The sequence below is a fragment of the Vanessa atalanta genome, chromosome 2 (genome assembly GCF_905147765.1).
Source record: "Vanessa atalanta chromosome 2, ilVanAtal1.2, whole genome shotgun sequence".
NCBI lineage: Eukaryota > Metazoa > Arthropoda > Insecta > Lepidoptera > Nymphalidae > Vanessa > Vanessa atalanta.
Window position 1 is genome coordinate 6792523 of NC_061872.1, and position 20602 is coordinate 6813124.

At 33.4% G+C, this 20602-nt stretch overlaps 1 protein-coding gene across 1 annotated transcript; it reads left to right on the forward strand.

Annotated features, from left to right (window-relative positions):
* Window positions 1-813: 813 nt before the first annotated feature.
* On the forward strand, window positions 814-16519 carry LOC125073491 (zinc finger protein ZIC 4). The gene is made up of 2 exons (XM_047684347.1): window positions 814-1519; window positions 15784-16519. The coding sequence occupies exons 1-2, from the start codon at window positions 814-816 to the stop codon at window positions 16407-16409; spliced, it is 1332 nt and encodes a 443-aa protein (XP_047540303.1). The 3' UTR covers window positions 16410-16519.
* Window positions 16520-20602: the final 4083 nt, after the last annotated feature.

Consider the following 20602-nt stretch of genomic DNA (forward strand, 5'->3'; position numbering starts at 1 on the left):
TTTGTATGTGTGCAACATAAATATAAATGATTATAAAGAAAATGAATTTAACATTCAAATTATAACATAACAAATATAAATATATACCTACACACGATTTTGCGTAGAAGTTTTTCAAGATAATTATCATTTAAATATGTCAAAATTAACACCTACGTAGAGTTTAAGTGAAAATTGCTTCGGTCAGAAATATAACGTGAAGGAGTAATAAATAAAAATATGAATAACTAGGATCGTTCGTCGCTCCGTGAAACTGGTTTTATCATTCATAAAACTATTTTAATAAACTATCAATGCTAAAGTCCGTAATAAAAGAGATTGGGGCCTGTCTAACAAATAAACTAAAATTAAATATACACGAACACAGTTGGAATTTTTGTCTCAGGCGTATAAAAGTGTCCTATAAATTTACCCACAGTTTAATTTAATGTCCAAAAGTACCTGCCTCACATATATATTTTTTTTATTATAAATAAATGTTCGATGCCGGTTATGGGTGCTTGAATGTGTATTATTATTTTGAGAAATGGCCTTAAATTTGTCCCGAGAGGTTACGCTCACCTTGATTTTGGATTTGATTCATATTTTACCCTACTTATACGAAGAACGTTAGAGCGAACCTAATTTTATTAAGGCGTATTAATTAATTCACTAACCATATTCTATTTCTTTATAACAGGTCATCGTTAAGATATCGAAGAATGTAAGAAAAAGTAAAGATACTGAGAGGTAATTTAAACTATCGAACTTGCACGGTCGTCTTGACCATCAATTTAACGGAACCGTCATCAGCGGGGTCTTCCCGCCGTGTGGATGGTGGCGGGCGAATGGGGCTATGCGCCGGTGTCGGCCACCCCCGCCATGAACGCCTTCCTCGAGACCAACCATGCGCACCTCGCCTCTTATGGCCTGAAGATGTCACCGCAGCCGGCTTGCGGTGTAGGCCCGCAACATCGTGCGGCCGCACCGCATCCGCCGCCGCCGCACCACCCACCGCACTATCAGCCGTACCCCCTGCACTCGTACCAGCCGGGCTACCTTCGAGAATATGGAGGCTGTGGCGAACTGTTTCCCCAACAACCGCTGGAGCAGAGCTGGGATTGGCGTGGAGACGTACATTACCAAAGCGGTGCTCCGCCGCTCGTTCCGCACGCACATGCACATGCCCCGCATGCATTCCTCAGATACGTACGCGCTCCACCGAGACGTGACATGCGATGTCAATGGCTAGATCCCGAACAGCCTCCCCCTAGGAAACTCTGCAACAAACTATTTTCAAGTATGCATGAAATCGTGACGCATTTAACAGTGGAGCACGTGGGTGGACCTGAGTGTACAACACACGCTTGCTTTTGGCAAGGCTGTTCACGAAATGGGAGGCCATTCAAAGCGAAGTATAAGTTAGTGAATCATATACGTGTTCATACGGGGGAAAAGCCTTTTCCATGCCCCTTTCCTGGTTGCGGCAAAGTGTTTGCCAGATCTGAAAATCTCAAGATACATAAAAGAACTCACACAGGTAAGAAATACAATTAATTATTTTCTAATCATTCTTATAATTATAATACACATATCATGAATCATAAAATAATTGGATCCATCAGAATAATTTGTTAAACTACTTATAGACATAATTTTTTCGCCTCTTATTTTTAGTTAAATATTTAATAAATCTAATAATTTTATGAGTTCGCTATAACTAAACCCCGTTTATCTAAAATTTATAACCAATAACTGTCATCGCATAGTAAGACGTCGACGCCATTCGATTGTATGTATCTTGATCCGGCAAAACATTTCATTTCTCATTAATTCATAATCAACCGCCCCCCGCGGCTGTCTCTGTCCGCTGAGGCTTTACAGATGCTCTCTGTTGCGATATATTAGGCACGCCTCAACAATAACTGGACCAACACAAAGACATCAGTATTTAATACAAATGATCATTTAAAAAAATCTATGTCACACATTTTGGGCACAAACAAAGTGTAGTAACGGGCGTCTTTTAATAACCTCGGTCATCTTGTGGAGTCCGTTTCTCGGTATGGTCTATCGACATAAGTCGTTCGGGACAGAACTCCATTTTCAATTTATTATTAGTAGAAAGATTCATCGGTATTGTGTACTGTGGAATAAAAAAATGCGCCATAAATTAAAATGTCCAGTTCCGTCGACTCGCTTCCTCGCGTTCGTCTCTCTCGCACGCTAGAGTATTGTAAGTAGTGTATTGATACTTAAACTTTAAAAATCGACTTTTGAGTATTGGTCCAGGAATTCGTTTGGCCTGTCGAGAAGTAAGGACATCTGCTATTATATTTTTTGTACTATAACTGTCTAGTGTTGCGTTCAAACTTTTGTCCTGTGCCCCCGTCAGCTATTATCTCATACGGGTCCATGAATAGATTTTTTTTTTTGTGGCGAAGTTTGAAGAATTGTTTTATGGGTGTCTATAAATTATTCTGAATGTCCGTTAAGCAACAGAACTGAGAGTCTCGAGCTATAATAACATTAATTAGCTGAGCGCAAATATATTAAGACTACAATAGTAGGTCAAAAACAACTAACTATTTAATGAGTTATTTGAAGTCCACCCACCATCTAAATTAGCTTTTTATTTAAATACATAAAATAAAGATGATAAAAAGGCATTTTTATGCATGGTCTCCAAAAGTTAATTATAATTAAATTCAACTCTTTAATAATCCGTATGAACGGAAAACTACTGATTTTCTTGCCAGTTTTTCACGGTCGATCTACATTCCGAATTAAGTACCTTCATTGTTACGTCTAATATTAAAAAACAACCAATTAAACGTGCTTGTTAGAGACTATTTTAATAAAGTTTATTTTAGTTTTGAACTCGAGTATTCATTTATTTTAACAAAGTTTTAGGCAATACATAAAAAAATAAATGAGACTTAGTCATATTTTTGGGTCACAGGCTTGTGAAGCACAACATTTATTTTATTTCGCTGTTAATGATCGGGCAGCATGCAATAAAGAGTTGTTTTTTATTTAGATCCCTGATATGAAAACGAGGTACGCATAATAACGTCTAGAAGCTAATATATGAACTTTAATTCGAGCAAAATCGATGAATACAAGAACTGGTAGCAAGAGCAATGAGTAAATGACTTAAGTTTATCAAATTTCTTTCTTTCATTTTTAACATATTTCTAAAATTAAAATTAGCTAAAAATAATATAAATCAAAATTTGAGTCCGATGAGAAATTTAGATGTTATGTCATGTTATAGGATTTAATTAAATCTAAAGCTACTTATTCTGAATGTAGATTCTACTGAGAATAACCTTTTTTTCTTTTAAATTAAATTCCATAGTCAACTTTATCCATTTAAATTTTTATATCACACTGAAATCAACAGAAATGACTAACTCTACACTTTTTTATCATCTATATCATTATTTCTAGATGGAATTAAAGTATTTTATAAAATATCCTTGTTAAATATGTTGGGTCGTTTTTAAACGTTTATTCTATTCTTAAACTGAACTGGTCAACTCACTTTGAAAAGACTAAGCTAAGTATACATACATAAAAATAATAAATAGATTAGCAATTCAAAATCATTGTTCTAAAGTCAATTAAAGCTTATGTATTTGAAAATAATGCAAAGTTTGGTATTTAGAATTATTATAGAACATTTATAAAATCAAAACAAACACTTTACCTTTGAAATATATAAAAAAAAACTATAACGCGTCTTATTCAATGAATACTTTCGCGTTAAAGACGTTTCAAATCAAACAAATTCTAATCTAAGTAAATTCAGTCGTTGTTAAAACTATATACCTATTTATTTTCACGTGGTATACGATAAAGTACAAAAATAACAAGTTAAACACATTTGTATTAGGGTAAAACTTGTATGTGGCAACAATGAATCGACTTTTCCGATAGCATCGAGGCTCAGTGGCGATGCTTGGTCATCTTCCGTGAAACTGATATTTTTATAAACACGTTCCAGTGGTAACGCGACACCGTGTTTGGAACTCGGTAGCAGAATTTATTTGCTATGGCCCCTTTGTAACATATCAATTTGTTTAAGCGATTCACATCTATAGGTGTTATCATTTGTCTATATTGAATGCTAGCGACCCGCTCCGGCTTCGCACGCGTGCATTAATAAACAAAATTATATGATATATATATAATTTACTTTATAGCACTCAACTGAATAATGTAACTTTCTACCAGTAAAAATATTTTTAGAATTGAATCATTAGTTCCGATTATAACGTTAAAGTTATATAAATATAAAGTTATAACTTAAGTTAAACAAATTTCACCTCTTTATACTATTATTATTTACTATTGACATATTAAATATGAAAACTTTAAATAAATCTTAACACTCATATTTTTAATTTAATACAGTAACTACTATTAATTCTTATTTGTATATAGATAAGAACTTTATGTTAATAATTCTTAAAATATTAATAAAATTGTCTACGTCTCAATAATCGATTAAATTGTTTTAGACGATTCATATAAGTTTAGAACATGAGTTACCGACGTATTTTCGTCTGGGAAAAAATTGTATCCCGTCAGAGCTGTCAAGTTTCATGTGATTGTTTAGTAGAAAGACGAAGAAATGATCACGAAACGTACAATTATAAAATAAATGTTATAATTATGAACATCGAATTACATTAATAGTTGCTAAATAAACCAGTGTTACTAATCGCTTGCCTCGAGGCCGGCTCGGGTCGCGTCAAACCGCCGGCGGCGCGCGCGCATTCCGCCCACATCGCGACGATTACTTCATTTCATTTAAGCACTGCTATAGAGCTTGTTTTGAAATAACTTTTACACCTGTGCTTTATCATGAGAGATAGCTATTGTTAGAAATTTAATTTAAATATAACAAAGAAATTTATTCATATAATACATAAAATATAAACCGTAAAAACTCAATAACCGCTTAGAACACTCGATAATTAGTAAAAATTTTTCTGATATCTTTTGGGTTAGGACATGCGCTCTGTTATTCATATGACATATCCTCAGCATAGAGAATAGAAATTGGTGTCATTTGTATTAAATTTAATTATCAAAGACCGTCGATAAATGCAACAGTCTTTTCAACTTTGAAAGCTATTACTATTAAGAAATATTTAACATTAGGTACCTTCTATTAGATGGAAATTTATTATGAAGCGAATACCGATTCGGATTTTCTCAATTGTTTATTTTTTTTTTTATCGATAGACGCATCAATGAAAGGTAATGATGATATGATTTCGAAGACGACCCCCGTTCAAATGCAGCGCTTGGCTAATATGCCGTATAAAATGACGCTTTCAAAATATTTTGCAAACAATGCGGAACCCTTCTCGCTCCGCCCCTGTGGTCGGTATTGTGTGCACCCGTCGAGTGCAGCTCTTCCCGGTTTATTGCCACTAACTAAACATATGCGTGCAATGAAAGCTAAATACGCTATATTGAAATTTGAAATAGAATATTTTTTATTATTATAATTTTTTAAATGTCTCAATCCGTTGATCACTATTTCTAAGTTTTTTATTTTAACTAGACCGGGATATTTATCCTCTACACTTACTCTACGTACAGAAACAAAAAGATTATATAAAATGATTGATTTCTTTAAGCATACAAGCGGTGCTATTGTGGAGAACTCACTCATGAAATGTTACAACCTCGTCACGGGTATACGCTATTTTTTAGCATTAACTTTTTTTTACGCTATTTAAATTCGTGTATTCTAGAATTGTTATAATCCTTATGGTCAATGTCGCATACTAATTTCTGACATTTTACGATAGCTCTCCGTGGAAAGTTTCGAGTACATATTTAAGGAATAACTCTACTAAAAGAAGTGGACATATACCTGAGGCACTAAAGTCTTCTAACAAATCTATGCGATATAAACACATATTTTATACACTGACTTCATTTTATCAGATTTATGGAGGGGACGAACTGATCATATAATTGTATTCAATACTTACACTTTTATAGTTTACAGACACATTATATAGTTTTAATATAAATTCATAACATGACCCATCTCTCGTTTTGCCTTTATTTTGAAATCGAATTTAGAAAGTAGTTTAATATAACTAACAGATCCTCAAAGTGTACATAAACATTCAAAGCATTTGTATAATTAATAACTTGTGTACATAGATTAAAATACCTAGCAGACACGCTATACTATCTTGAACTTTAGTAACAAAAAATGTATATAGAAAAATAAAATTAAAATATTTTGATCGATATCCTAATTTTATTTTATTGTTGTTTTGATTTAATTTATTTTACATATGTCATACAGCATACAGCATACAGTCATACATACAACAACATAATATATAAATTTGACTGTATTTATTTAATACCTCATATTAATTTAGGAAAAACAGTAATTATCTACTGAGTTTCAAGCCGGATTTTTATATAATTTTGTATAAAGACTATTCAAACGTAAAAGTTATTTTAAATAAGGTACATTTTGATTGGATTTCTTATCTGTAATCATGACAATTATAGAATCAACAAATATTGTGAGTTTTGCAAAATATTTAATATAGTTTTTTAAATTATTTTGATATACAGTAATTATAGTTCAAATCTTTATTACCATTAAAACGTTCGGCCATTTTATCATCACATGTGATAATATTGCAACCCTATAATAGTCGGGTGAATATTAAAAGGTGTTTATGTGATCCGGCCGCCATCTGCCTCGGATTGATAAATTGTATAAAAAATATAACAAACAATGATAATACAAATGTGTGCGTCACATACTGAGGGGACTCGTCCAGCTCTTCCAAAACTTCGCGTCGTTTGTCATCGAGTCTTTGTGTCCGAATAAGATATAATAAAACGCTTATAAGGTTCATTAAAAGAAAATTAGATGTCATTAATCGACTTGTATATAAATCATTTATTATAAAATGCCAGTCTAATAACGTTGTCAAAATATAAAAGGATTTTTACGTATATATAGATACATAATTAGTTTAGATAAATTTACTTTAAAAAAAATTCATTTAAAAATAGAATCTTTTTAGACTCCTGCAGGGGCGTGGCGTTTTATAATCATAGATTCATTGCAACCCTCACAAACAGATCTTAACGTATTATTTTACACACACACGTCAAAGTTCACGTACACATAGACAAACCAATCACTCGCTACCCTCAACAGCTCAGTTACGTGATATTGTCGCGTATATAGAAATAAAAGTGCTAAGCGGTTTACGTTTTTATCTCCTTTGTTACTGTTACCCCTCTTTGTATATTTGACAACAAGTTGAGGTGACGACATCGAAAGCTCATTGCCTATACGTCTCTCGGTATAAATACTGAGCCCTCGGATGCTATTTAAATGACAAAGGCGGCGAATCAGGGCTGGCTTTAACTATACGATTCAAAGGATGCACTCGGCTCAGATTTTAGCACCTGATTGAAGAAATAACCGAACTCTTAACTGACAAAAACACGTTCGGTTCATTCCAATGAATTGTAATTTCGCTAAACGTCATCGGCAACGGTGTGAACAGAGCTTCGGAGCGCGAATAAAAACTGCGTCGCCGTGAAACGGATGCTTTTCGAGAGCGAACAGTCTCTCCTGCATTGAATAGCATCTTTAAAATTACTCTTCGTCAATACATTGTCGATATATGTAGTGAAATAAACGATGACACCTAATTATGACGATCGTCTGTTAATCGCCGATCATTCAAGATAGACAAGTGACAAGAAAATTTATGATTAATTTCGTTTCCATATTAAACTGATTAATGCTGTGCGCAAGATCGACATCATGAAAAATACATGGACACTGTTATCTATAGCGGTTATACCGAGATGGTGTAGGTTTATTTTTTGCTTAATCGTAATGTGCTTACTTCTACCACCCGCATCGATCTTCCCTTAATGAATAATGAATAAAATAGAACCAGATAAGAACACTTTTCCATCGATAAATATTTCTTTATAGTTTTTATATAGCATTCGCCATCGATGCATGTGATTTAGTATAATTTCCAGCTTAATCCTCATATTTTATCGTAGATTTTTATAGCAAGAAATAATGAACATTGTGAAGGTAACATCGCAATCGATGTCCACAAAAAGCAACCAGATCGAATGCAAATTAGTAGAAATTTACTTTTTATATAACGAGGAATATTTCCCACGTACAATATACCTACCAATGATATTTCGTTGACCATATCTATGGTAATGAACGATTTATGTATTTATTTTATAATATATTTTTAATTAATATTCATTAGTAGAACAGAAGTGTCATTATTTGACTATAACAGAAAAATTCAAATACAGAAGGAGCTGTATGTGATCTATTCATAGACATTTCTATTTTATAATGTTACAAGTACAAAGAGCTGGTGCCAAAGCAACATAAATTGTGCGCGATCGCAGTGTAGGTACTAACAATAGTTTCGAGCGCGCATATGCGCCGGCGCAGACTCTACCTACGCCTCCTTTGCTCTTCTATCTTATTACCATCCTTCCTTTTTGACACTTTACTACCTCGGCTTGTATTTTATAACGACAGAAACGTTTCTGTAATATAAAATGAATAACATAACGAGTAAATCATAAAAAAATAGTAAGCGCTGTACAGAATTAATTAATATTTATATTCGGACGTCGCTTATAAAACAAAGTTACGAAAATTTTACGTATTATAAAGTAAGATTTCGTTTTTCGAATCGTCGTAGTTTTTAGAAATAAATAGTAGCTTTCCTTGTTAAATGAAATGAGCTATCAGGTGTTTTCAATGTGCCGAGAAAAACTCTTTTCTCTTTGAGGTAGCTAACTGCGCGAAATTCTTTCGTCTTGTAGGGCGACGGCGGAGGGTCTCACTGCATCATTCATGTGTTTTTTCACTGACACCTTGTCGCTATTAATATGTATGTAGGTGGTACGTACTGTGTACACGGTGCCGATTGTTGGCGAACCTTAAATCGGCTATTTTAAAACGCAATTTAAAAATAGAACTCAGTAAAGTAAGATTTCAGTATAATATCATGATGACGTGAAGATTCGTGTCACAAATAATGTATTTAAAAACAGTGAATGATATGAAGTATATTAATGCTCGTAAATGTCTCACTACTGGTTAAAACTTTTTCTATATTTGCGAGGGAATCTAACAAAATATATATTTTATGTAACGTTGAACAAAATAAGTTGATAATTAAAATCCAAATCGGGCCTCTTGGTGTTATAGTTAGATAAAATACAACGAAAGAGTCCTGTTAAAGATTAAAAGTAATGCTATATATTAAAAGTAGCAAAATAAAACAAGATATATAGGGCAATAACATATTTAAAATGCCTGTAAAAGTTAAATTATAAACGTAACATCCGTAAAGTCAGGGAAATTTAGTAGTATGACACTATCGTCTTCAGCTTGAAGTTAAAACGAAAAGTAAAAGTCCGTCACCTTAACACGTTCTGTGTTGACGATAGGTTTTTGAGACAAATTCTCGACATTTTACACTACCAAAAAGTCTCGATCGAACTTCAGAGACAAGCATCGGATAACAATCGAAATGTTAACATGACAATAAGAAGAAGACAATGGACAGTTTAGTTACTTCTTTTTGCTTCGCAATCTGCGCAGCGTCATAGACAAAACGGTCGTTTTTTAATAATTGACAATGCGAATGTTTTAATATCCGAAATACAAATAATAAAGTAATAAAGCACATGTTATGTTTATTTATTTTTAATACAATACAATGTTTAAAAATGGAATTTATTGTACACAAAAAACCAAACAGAAAAAATGGAACGTAAGGATGACTTTTCTAGATATAATCCAGACAAACTATGAGCCAAATATCACATTAAACTATGTACGGCTGAGGTAAACGGACGTTAACCAATAATTATAAAATTAAAGGTTTTTTCATTAAATTCACGTTGTGATCGTGCAAATACTTCCAGACATCTCGTTGCGCAAAACCTTATATAAAATAATTAGCAGAGCTTAAAAACTTTTTTAATAAATTATTTAATTGATATAGTCCAGTTTAATTGTAGTTGCAGTGTATAAATATGGCATATGTACCTGATAGTCGATCTAAATTACAGGTAGCACAACAATAAAAATACATTAAGATAAAACTTACCTTTAACATTTATGGTTTTAAAAAGTATTAGCAACAAAATAGACTCATAAGAATCCCAAGAATGTGGGCGCGTCGTAAAAGAAAACAACGAAACGTTAATAAGAACAAAACCGACTATTAATATTCGTTAAAAGTAATCGTTTGTCCCAAAAACGTGCCCAGGGGCTGAAATCTGAGCCCGTGTGGATGTTGAGTGGATATAACCGATACGATACACATTCATAATTCATTCGATTTATTGGACAAATCATGTTACACGGCAGAATTATATTGTCCATGTGTTTAATGATTTAAAATCTATGGCTTTATAAGATTTAAAAATAGCCGGACGATTTTGAGGTAAAATATATTTTAATATGTTCCTCTTTTATGAGCACGGCTTTATTAATATGATCGCGTTGAAATTAAATTAATTTATTCTAACGGTAATTTACATAGATATTTAAGTTGAAAATAAACCTTATTTGATTATATGACAATTATTTATTTCTTGAAACATAATTTCCTTTATATGGTTAATGTTCGAATTAAATCTTATAACTGCAAATCAAATTCAAAGTTTTGTGTTATATTGTCTTCATATTTTATACTCAAATAAAAATGTTGTTTATGATGTATTTCTGGCTATTTTTTATCTCTCGGATCCCGGCGATGATGCCGGTTAGGGCTGTCAAAACGCCTGACGGACGGATTGACGAGCGAACCCGCTTGGTTGTCGTTTTGTAGTCATTCTGTTGCACGCAGGTGTATCGCACCATATTATTCAACATTATGCTCTGGGAACAGAATCCGATAAGTTCCGCTAACTTGAATATTCGCCACACAAACTGCTTAAGCATTTTTTTAAATGTCAAAGATATAGGAAATATGTTTTGAGGAAAGGTCACACTTTTGCTTCGTCATTTGTAGAATAAAAATAAAATATCTTATGCTTTTCCATTTCTCTTTAAATCGGTGGATAGAAATATCTCTACTGCACATTCTCAACTGATAGTTATCAGAGCAAGACGCATGGTGTTTTCACAGTTTCCGCGAGAACAATGGCCCTTGCAGTTTAATTTACTTCTGTATTGCCAGACGGGCAAATGTGATACTATATCATTTAGTTTTACCAGGAATGGACTTAGGCGTTATTCACAATTTTCCAATAAAAAATAAGAGAAAAATATTTTTCTTTATTCATTGATGTTTCATATAACAAAAATAAAACAATATCTTATTATTGTTTTATTATTATACTAGAAGCTATATATATTTAAATGATATATTTATAGAATATAATTATCTATTTATAAAAGTACAGTAAGTATAAGTTAAAGATACAAAGTCCGTAAGACGTCAGCGTAGTCGTAAGTGCAAGTTTAAACATTGATCACTTTTAATTTGTTTTCGTTAAACACTCGCCGTCTTTCTTCCTCTCACGCCGTACGTTTTCATTTAATTTATATTTACCAGCGGAGATATGACTGTGCAGTTTGTGGCCCGTGTTGTTGCTACATTTACTATTATATTTTTATTTTATTATTGGGATGCTTTTGTATGAGTTGGCAGATATTTATCGGGTATTGGAACATTATTCGGTCTGCTCATAATCGTCCGCATAAAGCACCTTGTCACACGGTCGTTGGGCGCCGAATGCGCCGACCCGGCATACTCTTTTTGTATTCACGGGACAAGGGCCGTATTCTTTGAGAAGTGGAAAAAATGAAGATATTAATATATCTTTCTAATTCGAAATACGTTTCGGATAAAGGGAGGTCATAAATCATTATACAGTGTACGAAATTCCTTTTTAAATATGCGAGAGAAAATCGGTTTTCGAAGAATCGTTCGAGTCGTCAATCAGTGTTTACTTTAAGTGACAATAGTCATCATTTACTGTGTGATAGTTACATACAGTTCAGGATACAGTGAGTTACGTACCTCAATACTATTATTAATTTCGTGTAATACAATTATTGTGTAGCACGTTAACGCTAACGTTCACGTTATAAATAGATTTCGATATTGCAGTTAGTTGAGAATTTAGATATTATTGAATGTAGCGATTAGTTTATAGGTCAGTCAAAACATGGTGTGCGTTCGTGTTGAAAGGAGACGATAGTGTCAGCAAACCGCTAGTCATCGAGCGCTCATTAGCCGTCTGTCTATTGGAGATTGAATTAACTCGGATATGCTTCGTTCCATAATAGCTATTAAGCGATTAAACAATGCTCATTACGTCTGAAAGGTATATGATTTCATACGATAAGAAATTTGAATAATTACGTCATACCGCATAAGTTTTATATAACCTGTTTTTGTTTTACGAAAATTATGTTTCAAACAAATTAATGCATTTAGTCCGTTTTAAAAACCTATACTTTTATATATTTGTCTTTGATTGGTTGAATTTGAAAAAATTATATAAGTATTAACTTTGAAAATTATATCAATCAAATCAACATTATTTCAAATTCTAGCTTACACTCCTCGAGTATCGGAACCAAACTTCTAAGTTCAACCGTCTTTATTGAGTTATGTGTTCTTATTCGCATTGGAACTATTGATTTACTCGATTACCGTAATATTTAATTATATTCCATAATAACATAACTATAATTAAACATAAAACTATAAATTACATCAGATATTGAAAACCTAAACATCTATAAGCAATACGTTATGTTTACTCTTAAACTTGAATATACTTACTTACTATTAACAAACATGGCGATTAAAGATTAAATACAACGTAAGCTTTAAAATTTCGCTATGTTAACTATCAATTATTCGCCTATAAATTACTTTAAAAAACTGACGACCTTACAAATGAATACTTAATTGATTCCCACAAACAAGGTTCAGAAAATATTAAAATAATATCTCGTAGTTTTCTCACTACCAGTAGTCTCGTAAAACCAGTATCGATTTACCTAAACCGTTTTAATTTTCATAAATAGCCGTAACATCAGCGGGAACTTGATATCGCCTGACCCGCAATTGTTTTTTCTCTAAACTCACCTAATGCCATTTGAACATTCTGGGTGTAAAGGCCGCGTGTGTCGGATGTCACATCACTCGTGCTATTTCTAAAAAGCTTGTTTTCTCAGCAGTGCGCACTTAAGCAACGAACGGTAATCTAATACTGCAGCGATTCCTTCTAGGCGACGTGCCAACTGTACGCATTGCTTTTATCGAATAAAATTCGATACGAACACAAATTTGCATACCGATATCCATTTTATAATGTTCTCAAGTTCTAATTAATTAAATAATCCTTATCTGTTTTAATATTAAAGTTGTCTTAACGTCGTGGAAATAAGGCGAAGATAAAATTTCACATCGATAATAACGTTACAAAAAAGTGTCTCCGGTGGGTGATACAGGCGTTTAAGATAAACATCTGACCCTAGCCCGTGTCCCGGCTTGGCATGCAACGAATTCACGACGTGCATTCCCAACTCGTGTTGTTTCTGTTTTTATTTTATCATTAAACATATATAGCGTTACTTATAAATATATGTTGCTATATTCGGTGGTCGATGCCACTAAAAGGTAATTCTACGAACTGAATTTAAATAAGACAAATATAAAACTATATTTTCCACAATGAAAAGTGTTTAACTATCAAAACAATAATATTCAGCTGTAAAGATTTCATTATTACGTCATTCGATCATTTGAAATAGATAATAATATAAAAAACGTTGCATTCTAGAATAGAAAAATAGTGTGTGAAGAAGTTAACGCGACTGCGGCGCGTGCGCAGAGATAACACATCACACGCTAATAGAATTTGTCGTTGATCCTTTTTTGTGACATCGTCTCAGATGATACGCTCGATTAGTAATTAGACGGGCGACACATGTTTTGGGATCTTTTATCTTGTATTAGGCTCATTAGTGACGGGTATTCGAGCATTTTATTGTCTGACCCGAAATAAGAACAGTAGACTTCATTTTTTAGGTGGACCTTAATACAAGATACTTAATTTTAAATTGTGTTTATATATAAATATAATACGATACGCTAAAGTAATACACCCACTCAACCTTTGTATGTACGAGCGTGAATGATACGGCTTAATAATACTAGGTATTTATTTGTACTGAAGTGAATGAAAGAAGGGAAGTATCAGCATTCAAAGCAGTGGAATGTGATGCGTTCATTCATAATATCGACACTGTAACAAAAATTGCGGTGGAGAAACTCTAAAAAGCCCTATTATTGCTGCGTTAACAGACACTTGAGATTAGCATCTGTAGCTTCTCAACGCGATCTTCAAGTTTCAAACACAATACAGGGGATTACAACCGAAGAGGTTTATTTGTAAACATGACAAAGGAAAGTGTATTGTTGTGGCTGTGTACACTATGGACACTCCAGCGACTCTGCCTACTTGTGACTTTATTGAATGCTCCACACATGACACACGATTCGGTAAACTCGTAAAGGTTTATCACAATAATAGCCTTCGCATTGCTGACGATATTGTAAAATTGTTTTGCAAAAAGTTATCACAATGTTATAATACATGTTAGCGACTTAAGGACCGTGATTTCAAATTGAAAGATTATACTAAAATGCATACGATACATATTGTAAATAAAATCTTTATTCCGTTTATTTATATTAAAACGTAATAAAGAAAAGAAAGGCTACCTCTCCCCCATTAAAATTTTATTGTTATGTCTTAAAACTTCATCGAAAATATAATAGTCTTAATAATAACATAACTGCATGCTCAAATTTTACATCGTGAACATCGATTAATATCTTCGCTTTTTGATCAGCGTTCTAGACTTTAACAACATTAACCATTGTTTTGAAAAATTGTATCACATAAATGATTGATGTAGCACATAATTGAAAAAACAAATGAAATACTATTTGTCACCCGCAACTTTGCTTGTGTTTCAGTGTTGGTTGTCAGGTGTTAGGTTTAAATAGTCCTTCCTAGGGATGAAGTTCGCTTCATTCCAATTTTCATCAAATTCGGTTCATTAGTTTGTCCGTGAAAGCGTAGTAGATAGACAGACAGACAGAGTTACTTTCGAATCTGTAAATTGATATAGATTATCTAAATGAAAACTTTGCCAATTAAAGTAAAAAACATAAATTACAGTATAATAATAATTAAAAATTTACAGATTAAATAGAATTCAGCACAATCATCACGTCATAAGCAGGATTATTGGGGTTTTCTTTTGTCAAATGGTATCATAATTTAATAACTGGTCAAGTGTAAATATAGCTTTGGTGCACATGATAAAGTTCAATATCCCGTAACAGATTTACGTATGGCATTGTTAAGGAGGTGTGACAAAGTCTTCTTATATAAATGATTTATAGACGTGTTAAGTATCCCGTACAATTGTTACGAATATTTATTTATCCTCGTGAACTATAAACAACGAGCAAATCTGGTTATTTATGACACGATTTCATATTCGCAGTTGCTTCCATCGATGTTTTATTTAAACAGGTAGTGAGAAATTGAAGAACGTACGATTCTTACTTCGCTGAAAATAAATTTGTAAATAAAATTATTAGGTTCAGGCCACGGGGTCAGTTTTGAATGGAAACTTTTAGGTTATTACGATGTTTTGGATTTAATGTAATGTGTTTATCTTTTCAGGTGAGAAACCATTCAAATGTGAGTATGCGGGCTGCGATCGTCGGTTCGCCAACTCGTCTGATAGGAAGAAACATTCCCACGTGCACACGTCAGACAAGCCCTACAACTGTCGCGTGCACGGCTGCGACAAGTCCTACACCCACCCGTCTTCACTGCGGAAGCACATGAAAGTTCACGGCGCTGCCGGCGACGCGTCCCCGCGCTACGACAGTGATGGCGATGATTCATCCTCTGCAGGGAGCGTAAGCGTAACAGCTGGAGCTGCCAGTCCACCTGTCCCCATTCCCCCACCGACAATGGCTCCAGCACCGCCTCACCACCCTCAACACCACCCAACGATAACCGACAAACTAGAGAGCCTCAACGATAAGTACCTCAACCCTCACGACCAAAAATCTTACGAAAGGCCACCTGCGCCTCCTCACCACAATCAACCCTCACATCTCACAAATATAGGTGGTAATGGTATGATGGAAAACAAAATCGGCTTCGGTGGACACTGGAGTCAATTCCAACAGCCTGCACCCGCGGTTCCACATGGCGTGCCGGAATGGTGGTGTCCTAGCCAAGAGTCATACCACCACCATCATTTAATGCACCATTCTGGCGCCGCTGCCGCATATTGACCGCACCGCGCTTAGGGAACTCTTCATTCGACGATTAGGAAGCATAATTATCCACGTAGCTAAAGCTCCACATAATATACGTTTCACTGGAATCCGCCTAAAGCTTTCATCCAACTATTCTTTTAACCGTTTCTTTGAAAATATGTATAATATAACGTGGAATGAAAAGTTCACTAACGCGCTACAGGTCTATGCTTATAATAATAAATTACGCTTATTAAAAAATAGATGATATTAATAGTCTGATCGATTTTAAAACAATTTAAATCAACGCCAGATTAACAGCCGTCCGAAGTTTCATATAAATTGAATCCTACTGTGAGTTAGCAAAGAGTTATATGAGAAAATAGAATACGAAATAGTTGTAACAAAAGTATCCAAATAACACTGGATCTGTTGTGAACGTAGAACAACAGAGTTGTAAACAATGACCGCTGGCTGTCGAAAGCTTTACAGCATGTTGTATATTTTATGTAAACACAGTGCCAGTCTGGGGAAGTGTCTTATTATATTTGACAAGGTATTCGTTCGCGGGGTATTGTTTGCGAAGACTTTTGTGATCTCTGGGACACGGTAAACTGCCCAGTATAAAATTTTGTCAAATGCATTGTAGATGATGATTTATGACACACTTTCTGTATTAAACTAAGCCTTGCGATGTAAACGTGTCTGTTTGTTAATTAAAATGCTATTCAATTTGTTATTTTCACGAATCTAAATTTTATAAAGTGACTTCAGTTAACAGTTTACGAACAATATAAATGACTATCAGTGGAAGTGTTTTATATAATGAGTAAGGTTTGAGCGAATGCTCCAACGAACACAGAATGATGTGTTTATGGCCAAAGTACCGAAGTCCAATAAAGTACGATTTATAGGTTGTATAATTAATGTACATTTGTAGTTTTAATGTATTAATTTAGGTCATGTATAAATAAATATTCTAAGCGATACCAAGTGATAATAGAAATAGGGGATTGATTTATTGTAAATTTATTATTTGTGTTGTTGCTATTAAATTGTACTATGTATTCCAGAATTGTATGTCTATATACACAATTTTATATATTTAAATATAACGTAACTATTTTTTCACGGACACACACTTTAACTATTATAGATAGAAAAATTGTATCTATGTATAATTGACTGAAAGAAAATGATGTATTTTAGGTTACTTTAAGAAGATCTGTTAATTGTCTTTTCTACGGCCATGTAAATAGCAAAGATAAATAAAAGCATATTTCAATTCAAATGTATTTTAATATAATAATTTTTATTCTTAACAAACAATGTACTTAATTCACCCAAATTATAACGAACGATATTTATTGCAAAACATAAGCTATTGAATACCTTAGTATTACTATTTTTTTAACATTGTTATAAATTGCAAAATGTAAAATAAGTAAATATATTATTTTTTCTCCGAACCGAAATCGTAAACAAAAGTTCCGAGGCCTCCATGCGAAGGCCTAAAGATTGATCACTCGTGGCACGAAATCTAAAATGGAAATCCAATTCTCGCGATCATTTCGATCGGATTCCGATCAAAAAACTCACTCCGTGACGGTACCACAATAAAACACCACAATAACAAAACGAGGAACAATCATATTCGAAAAGAGAATTGAATTTATCATTGAGAAGAAACGAGAGAAAGAAATGATAAATGATGCAGGGAGCGCGATCGGCCAGCGGTGCGAGCGAGACGGTGTCCGTGTTCACTTCGACTGTACCGTCCGCGCCGATGATTTATCGTTTCTCAACAGGGATTGGCCGATTCAGTACTTAAAAGATTTATAGATCCTTATGGTGCATGCGCGGTAGGAGCGTTTTCTTATTATAAATCTCACTCCTGCACATGAACTCGCCATTGCCTCCTCGGCCGTACGGAGGAGAAATTAAAAAATATGTTAACATATTGCGCTCATACACGTCTCGACGGACTCGTAGAACATGAGAGATAATTGGCTCACGGAGTTAATGGGCTTGATCACGTAGACCTTGCTCAAGTTTAGACGTACGAGTACATGAAGCGATGCAAGTAATTGATTACAACATGTATTATGGAATGATTTTAAATTCTTAGGATTAGATCTTTATAAGCTGAGATGACTGAGTGGCTAGAATACGTGAATCTTAACCGAAGATAACGGGTTCAAAACCGCTTAATTTTGAACTGCTTTAATACTAATTATTATAAACCATCTTGTGCGTGGCGTTCTAATAATACATCGTGAGGGAACCTGTACGTGTCGGTTGAAACGATATAAATTTATCCACCAATCCGAATTAGAATAGAGTAAAGAAAAACGCCACAGTTTTCGCACTGAACACCGAGCAAATCACGTGCTGTTGCTTAGATTTCTAAACAGAAAATTACATAAATAATAATGCACAGTTTTATGTAAATTATTCCAGTGTTGGGCTAATATTTCAATACTGGTATTATTTGCCTCGATATGTACCTAATTACAACTTTGGTAATATTAAAAAATAAATAGTTATATCTACATACATATTCTCTATTTAACCAACGTTTCTAAGTTTATAGAACTCAACAACTTTTAAAATGAAATATTTTCCTCGTACGTATTCCTAATTTTCTTCATAAATAAAACACTAAATACAATATAGGTATATCTGAAATATATTTTTCACTATAGGTAAATTAATATCTGAAATGCAATTTTCAGTATAGATGAAGTAATTGTTCATATTATAATTAATTAGAAACGGACCAAACTCCGAGTAGTCGCCGCCGTCGCCCGACGGCCGTCGGCGCGTCCCCGTCTAGATAAGATCTCTGCGACTGACACCTGGCCCCGCCCCTCACAACCCCGGCTATTACCTTTTTTGTTTATGCACCCATGTGTATTAAATAGAAAAATCATACCCTTCATGACGCCCATATCTGCGCCGCTTTTGGGAATATTTGGAAATGAAATGTCAATCAATACAGCTCTGATTGTTGGATATTTTTGTTTGGTTTTAATTACCCATCATGTATTCATTTCAAGACAATGCGCAAAAAGTAAATCTGACAAGCGCTATTGTTTCGTCATATTACGTAATAATATAATTAGTATTCGTTCGTTATTTTCACGGTGTAGTCATGTTTTAGGGCAATCGACTTTGGGGTAAATTGTTTTCATTCTGCGAAAAGAGCTTTTTATAATCCTGCAGTGTCTAAAACATTCCTTCGGGATATTTTTAATTAAGTAAGTACATATTCTTGTAGCGTTGCCTCAAAATATTCTTACAATAATATTATGTTATTCACAATAATTAAAATATTTTTTAAAGAAAAAACCACAATCGTTGTTTATACACAAAGGCTAAAGATAAACTTATCACACCTAGTTTCCGAATTTACTGAGCCAATACGTTCCTGAAGCACGATATTTGTTTCTATATTAAGTTCTTCGATATTAATATTTTAATCTCATGACTATTAAACATGAATAAGGCATATTACTCAATACAAGATTATATCAATGATAAAAAACGTAAGTAGGTATTGTTTTTATTTCCAGGCAGGATATATTTAAATATACTTGTATTTGATTGACATAAGCTCTGTAATTAAAATAGAGTTACAACTGAGTTTCTTGGCGGTTCTTCACGGTAGAATCTACATTCCGAACCGGTAGTAGTATTTCATTTAATTAAATACTAGATCATGACGATTAAAATTATTTTTATGATAAGAACTCACAAAAAGTCCGTATCATGTAGTTTACTTAGATATGTTAATTAAATACAATTAAACTTTGCATGAAAATAATAAAATCATCAACTGCTTTGTATACAATAAAAAATTTCCACAGGAATTTTAAGCAAAAAAAATGAGACCATATACCTCCAAATTTTTAGATTATTTACACGACCGTGGGCTTATTCAAACGCCAACTAAATAAAGAAAGGAATCTTCTTTAAATTATATGTTAGTTATTAAGGATGAAAACATTGTTTATGTAAATTTGAATAAATATCATATCGAAAATCGTGTTGAAAATGCATTTGAATGTACAAACTTTGAGTTTTATTTACGACTTGTTTTAAATAAATATAACACCATCATAATTTATATAATTGCAATAGTTAAAATTATGTAACGTTGCTATTTAAGATATACTTATATTTTTATGGATTACTATACACGCATTATTTTTTTTTTGTCAAGACTT

Coding starts and splice junctions, on each gene's coding strand:
- LOC125073491 (XM_047684347.1), top strand. CDS start 814: ATGGTGGCGGGCGAATGGGGCTATGCGCCGGTGTCGGCCACCCCCGCC. Junction 1,520..15,783: donor ACATAAAAGAACTCACACAG/GTAAGAAATACA, acceptor TTATCTTTTCAG/GTGAGAAACCATTCAAATGT.